We start from the raw sequence: 9,872 nt of genomic DNA, 5'->3' as shown, positions 1-9,872 counted from the left end.
AGGTGTAACATGGTACTCAGGGGACGTAGGTAAGTTATACAGGTGTAACATGGTACTCAGGGGACGTAGTTAAGTGATACAAATGTGACAGGGTAGTCAGGGACAGGTGTGATAGGGTACTTAGGGGACGTAAGGGAGTTGTACAGGTTTGACAGGCTACTCAGGGGACGCAGGTAAGTTATACAGGTGTAACAGGGTACTCAGGGAACGTAGATAAGTTATACATGTGTAACATGGTACTCAGAGGACGCAGGTAAGTTATACAGGTGTGACAGGATACTCAGGGACAGGTGTAACAGGGTACTCAGGGGACGTAGATAAGTTATACATGTGTAACAGGGTACCAAGGGGACGCAGGTAAGTTATACAGGTGTGACAGGGTACCCAGGGACAGGTGTGATAGGGTACTTAGGGGACGTAAGGGAGTTGTACATGTGGGACAGGGTACTCAGGGGACGCAGGTAAGTTATACAGGTGTGACAGGGTACCCAGGGACAGGTGTAATAGGGTACTTAGGGGACGTAAGGGAGTTGTACAGGTTTGACAGGGTACTCAGGGGACGTAAATAAGTTATAAATGTGTAACAGGATACTCAGGGGACGTAGATAAGTTATACAGGTGTGACAGGGTACCCAGGGACAGGTGTGATAGGGTACTTAGGGGACGTAAGGGAGTTGTACAGGTTTGACAGGGTACTCAGGGGACGTAAATAAGTTATAAATGTGTAACAGGGTACTCAGGGGACGTAGATAAGTTATACAGGTGTGACAGGGTACCCAGGGACAGGTGTGATAGGGTACTTAGGGGACGTAAGGGAGTTGTACAGGTTTGACAGGCTACTCAGGGGACGTATATAAGTTATAAATGTGTAACAGGGTACTCAGGGGACGTAGATAAGTTATACATGTGTAACAGGGTACCAAGGGGACGCAGGTAAGTTATGCAGGTGTGACAGGGTACCCAGGGACAGGTGTGATAGGGTACTTAGGGGACGTAAGGGAGTTGTACATGTGGGACAGGGTACTCAGGGGACGCAGGTAAGTTATACAGGTGTGACAGGGTACCCAGGGACAGGTGTGATAGGGTACTTAGGGGACGTAAGGGAGTTGTACATGTGTGACAGGGTACTCAGGGGACGTAAATAAGTTATAAATGTGTAACAGGGTACTCAGGGGACGTAGATAAGTTATACAGGTGTGACAGGGTACCCAGGGACAGGTGTGATAGGGTACTTAGAGGACGTAAGGGAGTTGTACATGCGTGACAGGGTACTCAGGGGACGCAGGTAAGTTATACAGGTGTGACAGGGTACTCAGGGGACGCAGGTAAGTTATACAGGTGTGACATGCTATTCAGGGACCGTAGGTAAGATATGCAGGTGTGACAGGGTACTCAGGGGACGCAGGTAAGTTATACAGGTGTGACATGCTATTCAGGGACCGTAGGTAAGATATGCAGGTGTGACAGGGTACTCAGGGGACGCAGGTAAGTTATACAGGTGTGACAGGGTACTCAGGGGACGTAGATAAGTTATACAGGTGTAACAGGGTAATCAGGGGACGCAGGTAAGTTATAAAGGTGTAACAGGGTACTCAGGGAACGTAGATAAGTTATACAGGTGTGACAGGGTAATCAGGGGACGCAGGTAAGTTATAAAGGTGTAACAGGGTACTCAGAGGACGTAGGTAAGTTATACAGGTGTGACAGGGTAATCAGGGGACGCAGGTAAGTTATAAAGGTGTAACAGGGTACTCAGGGGACGTGGATAAGTTATACAGGTGTGGCAGGGTACTCAGGGGACGTAGGTAAGTTATACAGGTGTGACATGCTATTTAGGGACCGTAGGTAAGATATGCAGGTGTGACAAGGTACTCAGGGGACGCAGATAAGAGATACACGTGTGGCAGGGTACTCAGGGACCGTAGGTAAGTTATACAGGTGTGACAAGGTACTCAGGGGACGTTGATAGGTTGTAAGGTGTAGCAGGGTACTCGGGAGATTCAGAAAGGTTACTTAGTGTGGCAGGGTAAATTGAAACGGATAAGGTGTGTGTGAGTGTTGGTGGGTTGAGGATGAGATACGAAATATGATGATGATGTTGATAAAATCTTTAAAGATACACGTGACTAACACTGACATCTTTACAGTTACACGTGACTTACACTGACATGTTTTCAGTTACATGTGGCTAACATTGATATATTTACCGTTATAGGTGACTCCATGGAGGTACATAATGGGATGATGTTCTCTACCTTCGACTTGGACAACGATGGAGCGCCGGGTAACTGCGCCGAAAGCTTTAAGGGTGGATTCTGGTACAACAACTGTCATAACGCTAACCCAAACGGGGTGTACTTAGAGGGCGAGCACGAGACCCTCGCGGATGGAGTCAACTGGCACAGCTGGAGGGGCTATAAATACTCTATGAAATATATAGACATGAAAATTAGGCCTGTATGATGAACAGTTTTCTATGTAAGTGGGCGCATGTTGTGTGTCAGGACAGGTTTATGATAAGTATGTATCTTGTTTCATCCGTCAGCACTATATTTTATCATCGCCATTTCAGATTGTCAGCTAGGCTTTTTTTAATAAAATATATACGTAAATCAACATTGTACATTGTGTTGTTTACTAATCAGACTAGTCATGTAGAGTGAGAATCAATTACTGGGAAACTGGCAATAATAGCGTCCTTCTTATGTCAACAGTGTCAAAGTACTGATAAACACAGCGTCCTTCTTATGTCAACAGTGTCAAAGTACTGATAAACACAACGTCCTTCTTATGTCAACAGTGTCAAAGTACTGATGAACACAGCGTCCTTCTTATGTCAACAGTGTGAAAGCGCTGATAAACACAGCGTCCTTCTTATGTCAACAGTGTCCAAGTACTGATAAACACAGCGTCCTTCTTATGTCAACAGTGTCAAAGTGCTGATAAACAAAGCGTCCTTCTTATGTCAACGGTGTCAAAGAACTGATAAACACAGCGTCCTTCTTATGTCAACAGTGTGAAAGCGCTGATAAACACAGCGTCCTTCTTATGTCAACAGTGTCCAAGTACTGATAAACACAGCGTCCTTCTTATGTCAACAGTGTCAAAGTGCGGACAAACACAGCGTCCATCTCATGTCAACAGTGTCAAAGTACTGATAAACAAAGCGTCCTTCTTAGGTCAACAGTGTCAAAGTGCTGATAAACACAGCGTCCTTCTTATGTCAACAGTGTCAAAGTGCTGATAAACACAGCGTCCTTCTTATGTCAACAGTGTCAAAGTACGGATAAACAAAGCGTCCTTCTTATGTCAACAGTGTCAAAGTGCTGATAAACACAGCGTCCTTCTTATGTCAACAGTGTCAAAGTACTGATAAACAAAGCGTCCTTCTTATGTCAACAGTGTCAAAGTACTGATAAACACAGCGTCCTTCTTATGTCAACAGTGTCAAAGTACTGATAAACACAGCGTCCTTCTTATGTCAACAGTGTTAAAGTACTGATAAACAAAGCGTCCTTATGTCAACAGTGTCAAAGTGCGGATAAACACAGCGTCCTTCTCATGTCAACAGTGTCAAAGTACTGATAAACAATGCGTCCTTCTTAGGTCAACAGTGTCAAAGTGCTGATAAACAAGGCGTCTTTCTTATGTCAACAGTGTCAAAGGGCTGATAAACAAAGCGTCCTTCTTATGTCAACAGTGTCAAAGTGCGGATGACCACAGCGTCCTTCTTATGTCAACAGTGTCAAAGTTCTGATAAACACAGCGTCCATCTTAGGTCAACAGTGTCAAAGTGCTGATAAACAAAGCGTCCTTCTCATGTCAACAGTGTCAAAGTACTGATAAACAAAGCGTCCTTCTTATGTCAACAGTGTCAAAGTACTGATAAACACAGCGTTCTTCTCATGTCAAAAGTGTCAAAGTACTGATAAACAAAGCGTCCTTTTTATGTCAACAGTGTCAAAGTGCTGATAAACACAGCGTCCTTCTTATGTCAACATAGAGTTACCGTTTTAACAAACAGCGTCAACTTAGAGTTAACATACAAACAAACAGTGTCAACAANACTTAGAGTTAACATACTAACAAACAGCGTCAACATAAAGTTAACATACTAACAAACAGTGTCAACATAGAGTTAACATACTGACAAAAAGCGTCAACATAAAGTTAACAAACTAACAAACAGCGTCAACATAGAGTTAACATACTGACAAACAGTGTCAACATAGAGTTAACATACTTACAAACAGCGTCAACATAGAGTTAACATACAAACAAACAGCGTCAACATAGAGTTAACATACTGACAAATAGCGTCAACATAGAGTTAACATACTGACAAACAGTGTCAGCATAGAGTTAACATACTGATAAACAGTGTCAACATAAAGTTAACATACTAACAAACAGTGTCAACATAGAGTTAACATACTGATAAACAGTGTCAACATAAAATTAACATACTAACAAACAGCGTCAACATAAAGTTGACATAATGTAAAACATCGTCAACATAGAGTTAACATACTGACAAACACCATCAACATAGAGTTAACATACAAACAAACAGCGTCAACATAGAGTTAACATACTGACAAATAGCGTCAACATAGAGTTAAGATACTAACAAGCAGTGTCAGCATAGAGTTAACATACTTACAAAAAGCGTCAACATAAAGTTAACATACTAACAAACAGTGTCAACATAGAGTTAACATACTGACAAACAGCGGTAACATAGACAAACAGCGTTAACATAGACAAACAGCGGGAACATAGTGAAACAGCGTTAACATAGACAAACAGCGTTAAAATATACAAACAGCGTTAACATAGACAAACAGCGTTAAAATAGACAAACAGCGTTAACATAGACAAACAGGGTTAAAATAGACAAATAGCGTTAAAATAGACAAACAGCGGTAACATAGTGAAACAGCGTTAACATAGACAAACAGGGTTAAAATAGACAAATAGCGTTAAAATAGACAAACAGCGTTAACATAGACAAACAGGGTTAAAATAGACAAATAGCGTTAAAATAGACAAATAGCGTTAACATAGACAACCAGCGGTAACATAGACAAACAGCGGTAACATAGAGAAACAGCGTTAACATAGACAAACAGCGTTAAAATAGACAAATAGCGTTAAAATAGACAAATAGCGTTAACATGGCCAAACAGCGGTAACATAGAAAAACAGCGTTAACATAGACAAACAGGGTTAAAATAGACAAATAGCGTTAACATAGACAAACAGCGGGAACATAGTGAAACAGCGTTAACATAGACAAACAGCGTTAAAATATACAAACAGCGTTAACATAGACAAACAGCGTTAAAATATACAAACAGCGTTAACATAGACAAACAGGGTTAAAATAGACAAATAGCGTTAAAATAGACAAATAGCGTTAACATGGACAAACAGCGGTAACATAGACAAACAGCGTTAACATAGACAAACACACAGATGTGATTCCTGCTACCGTTATAGTAAATATGATTGTCCTGACATATTTATGCTATTGGAAGCTTGCTTATTATTTATTAAAAGAACATTGTCGATCCCGTAATTTATGAAATTGTACATCATATTTATTTTAAAAGGCATCTTTTACAATACAATATAATAACTTCTGAAATATTTATCTTACATTATTGTATCTTAAATAGGTTATAAGATATCTGGATTACTTTATAAAATATCTTCATATTTCATTTACCATATAATTGACATTACTCCTTCAGTACAATGTAACTGTTAAAGTTGGCCCCCGTAGTGTTCATTACAGAGTATAACAAGTGTCGAGGTACATACTTTATTATCAATCTGAACGTACAGTGTAGATTGCTCAACAGACAGGACATTTACTGTGCATGTGTAGGCTAAACACAATGGGGAAATAGCCAAAGTCCGCTACAGTAAGGTATAGGAGTCTCTGATGCGTCTCCGAAATCGGTAGATTATATCGACACGTCACTATAGCCGTGTACACAATATAACACCTCAGCGCCGGTGTGAGGAGCGCAATACTGGCCATGTTGTTCAAAGTCCACATGTAAGTAATTATGTAGTTTGACCGGAAAGTGTTAAAATCAACTATCAAGGAGATGTCGGCTTCCGGTGAAGAGCCCGGATGTGCTAGCCACCAGGGGGCGCAGTTGTCATACGTGTGTTTGGACTGTGACGAGGAGTTGATGTGTCCCGAGTGTAGATCTAGAGATGAACTTCACAAAGGCCACAACCTGCATGACGTCAGCGACGTTTTACCCGGAAAACGTGAGGTCATTCGTCAATACCTGGAGAGTCTCTCGTCTACAGAAAGTGGTCAGTTCCGGGGCNGCTCTTCTATATAAGAGTGATAAATAGCTATCTTATCCAATTACAAATGTCCCACGTTCGGATCACTGGTAGATAGCATCAGAAGACAAGGGGAGGTAATGAAGGATGAAATTGACACTGTCGTGGACCGGTTAGTAACTATATGTACAAGCATCGAACGACATAACGCCAACCTCCTAGAGACATACAAAGCCTCACATCAGGAGGAAACCCAACAGCCGGGAGTGGAGATTTGTGAGACGGTCATCAGTTCAGGAACAACTAAAGAAGTGATGAAACTGGCGAAGATATGTCAAACCCTGCCCTCTCCAGTGACGCTCCAGACGGTGGACTTCTTTAGCAGACCTGTAGCCACCGAACAACTACAACATACAACATAATTTGGGAGTCCAGTAGTATGAAAATTATACTTATTATTAGATTTATCTTAAAAAGTAGTGTGGATATTATACTTGTTATTAAATTTATCTTAAAAAGTAATGTTAATATTATACTTATTAGTGAATTTATCTTTAAAAATAATGTTAATATCATACTTATTTATGCAATCCCTCCTCACTCTTTAGAATATGCACACATATGATTGAAATTGACAAAGAATGCCTTTAACACCATGAAGTCAAATAACTGACCATGAAATCAAATGGCTGACCTGCCACTGATATATCTTATTATAATGGTCTACATGACTGGCATCCACAGCTGCAGCAAGCGAGATAGCAGACTGTAGCTAACTGAACAGCTATACAATAATTTGTGTTATCATTAAGGGCATTTGTTAGCCGTTGAAATGGCTATGAAAATTTCCTTGGATATATCACCCAATATTGTGTTAGCTAACTCAACAGCTATACAATATATCTGTAATAGTATGAATGGCATTTGTTAGTCATTGAAATGGCTATGAAAATTCTCCTTAATATGTCAATTAAGTTTTAGCNCAACATTGCTCCATGCATAAATGACAACTTGGCTTGCCATACTCCCCTGTAGACAGCCGGCGGTGACGCCACACCACCTGGCCTGCTGTACCCAGACGGGAAATGTCGCGGCGACTGATAACGAAGGCGTGGTGTATGACGAGTATATCTCCGGGGCAGGGACAGGGAAACATCCTCATGTCAAGGTCATGGATAAACATCTCAAATTGAGGTTCCGTTACCCCGACACAGCGAGACAAGGAGACGTTCATCATTTATTGCGCTACCCGTACGATGTGTGTTTCGATGGGACAGGAGACATCCTCGTGGCAGACTGGGCGACGCACTCTGTCCTACAGATAGACGGTGGGCGTGGCCACTTCCTGAGAACCGTGTACACGGGCGACGCGGCCCCACACACCATCAGTCGACAACGCAGTGGCGCGCTTTGGGTTGGGCTAGTGGGTCGGAATGTCAAGGTGTTGAAGTACAGGGAAGATCACGAGGAAGGATGACGGGTGAAATACAGAAGCCGTTACTCATTATATCAATGTACATAAACGGTACGTGCATGAAGCATATACAAGATGTTCTAAACGAACTTGTAGACTTAGAAGGACAAACTTGGGGCAAACATGTTTAACACATTCTTTTGTGTACTATAGGGCTGCAACGATGTATTGGGGTGTATCGTGCGACGATATATCGCGATATTTGGAATACGGTACGATACACAATTATTTTTTGGCGGTTGCGATACACCTACGTAATTTTACGGATTTTGTCGTTTCTGAATTTAGTCTTCTCATATTGGTTCCAACATGGCGAGTGTCATTGTCGCTCCAGCTCGGCATGCACATCCAAAGGCGTGAATTGTGTGAAATTTTAAAGTCATGCCCATTTTGGACAAAGTCAATTTCAAGTTGTAATATTACCATTAACAGTTTGAAACATATCTTTTCTCGTTGCTTCTACTGTTACTATACATGTAAGTTTCGTGACCACAGTATCGTGATACATATCGTATCGTCAGGTTAATGTATCGTTGCAGCCCTATTGTGTATACTGCCTGTTAAACAGTGATTATATCTGTGATAGTATCTGTCTTTGTATCTGTTATCTATGATTTGTGTGATAATATCCGTTTTTTGTGAATCTATCCGTTATGATATGATTATATCCTTTGTATGTGATGATATCCGTAAAAATGATAAAACCCGTCATTTGTTATGTCCGCCATTTGTGACATTATCCGTTATTTGTAATAATATCTGTTGTCTGTAAATAAATCGTAAGTTATCATAAAGTGATGCTATCTTTACTTTTATTATGTATTCTTGTTCTAAACAAAAAATCACAAAAGCAAACAAGTTTGATATTCTAGTATATTAAGTTAACTTTCTGTGTCCACCCGATGAAGGATGAGACTAGACTCTGCAGTGAATGAGACATCATCGCTGGGGCTGTATTCAATAGCTGTGGACGTGTCCCCGGTAGGGCCGTACTCAATAGCTGTGGACGTGTCCCCGGTAGGGCCGTACTCAATGACCGTGGTCAGCGGGATGGCTGACTCGTTCCTGGCTGAGAATGTTGACGTGTACCCACGAGTAGACTGTGCTAGTTTGTGGGGCGGCCGACCCGGGCTGGACGGTGGGTGTAACACGATGTCCGGTGGGGGGCGCTGGGGTAGAGGCATCAAGTGTTGTTTACTTTTACCTCCCTTTCGTCTACTTCCTGCCCCCATATACAGAGTTGTGGTGTCACTTTTTCTTTTTGATGAGAAGCACGACTGGTATTTATATAAACACTCTATATACTTCCTTTTGATTATCACTGCTAATAAAATACACAATCCTATCACAAACATTATCGTCAACACGAGCGGCGCTATATAAACAGCACTTCCGTCATCCTGTGTAGGACCGGAAGTTGTAATGAACACACAGTTGACTGGCATCTCATCATGGAAATTGTAGTAATGGCAGAACTCCGCTATACCGGAAACTGCGCAGAATGTGTATTTCGTATCGGGTTCAAGACTTCCGATCGTCAAAGGTCCAGAGTTAACGTCTGACGCCATTGTACATGCGAGGGCTGAGAAATTAGTCCAGTACAGAATTGTGAATTTTGATTCATGGTCTGTAATGTCGTGATCAGTATGGTTAGTGTCGTTTGAATGGTCTCGCGAAATTTCTAGCTTGGCTGAATTTGAAGTCAATAAATGATATTTTAACACAACGACGTACTGACATCTACTTCCGGTGTAGCGCTCACTGCACTTACACGACGTTCTAGATTCACTTCTGTTCTCCGACAGTACTTCCATACACACGGCATTGTTGGCACAATCCAGAATGTCACACGGCGAACGGATCCCGTCTGCAAAAATAAAGTAAATACAACATAACATATCCCAGTCACGTGGTGGATTGATCTTTATTGAAGAGGTACAGACAACAGTGATACATATCGAACCTGCTATTCAGGAATAAAATGAACATTTTATTTCAGATATTCAAGGTAGGCCTAGGCTCAACCTATAATAGTATATGTTACTAAACTCATAATATATCGAATTTAACTCCTTCTATGATTTCAATG

General features: G+C 41.4%; 1 protein-coding gene across 1 annotated transcript in view; it reads left to right on the top strand.

The window, feature by feature from the left end:
- LOC110441739 (fibrinogen C domain-containing protein 1-B-like) overlaps positions 1 to 2,616 on the top strand; it is a 21,375-nt gene extending 18,759 nt beyond the window's left edge. Inside the window, exon 5 of the mRNA XM_021484975.1 lies at positions 2,216 to 2,616. Within this exon, the coding sequence (XP_021340650.1) occupies positions 2,216 to 2,463 (248 nt within the window). The 3' untranslated portion in view covers positions 2,464 to 2,616. The remainder of the gene's footprint in view (positions 1 to 2,215) is intronic.
- Positions 2,617 to 9,872: the final 7,256 nt, after the last annotated feature.

The sequence above is a fragment of the Mizuhopecten yessoensis genome, unplaced genomic scaffold, assembly GCF_002113885.1.
Source record: "Mizuhopecten yessoensis strain PY_sf001 unplaced genomic scaffold, ASM211388v2 scaffold716113, whole genome shotgun sequence".
In the NCBI taxonomy this organism is placed as follows: domain Eukaryota; kingdom Metazoa; phylum Mollusca; class Bivalvia; order Pectinida; family Pectinidae; genus Mizuhopecten; species Mizuhopecten yessoensis.
This window is presented reverse-complemented; position numbering and strand designations above follow the sequence as displayed.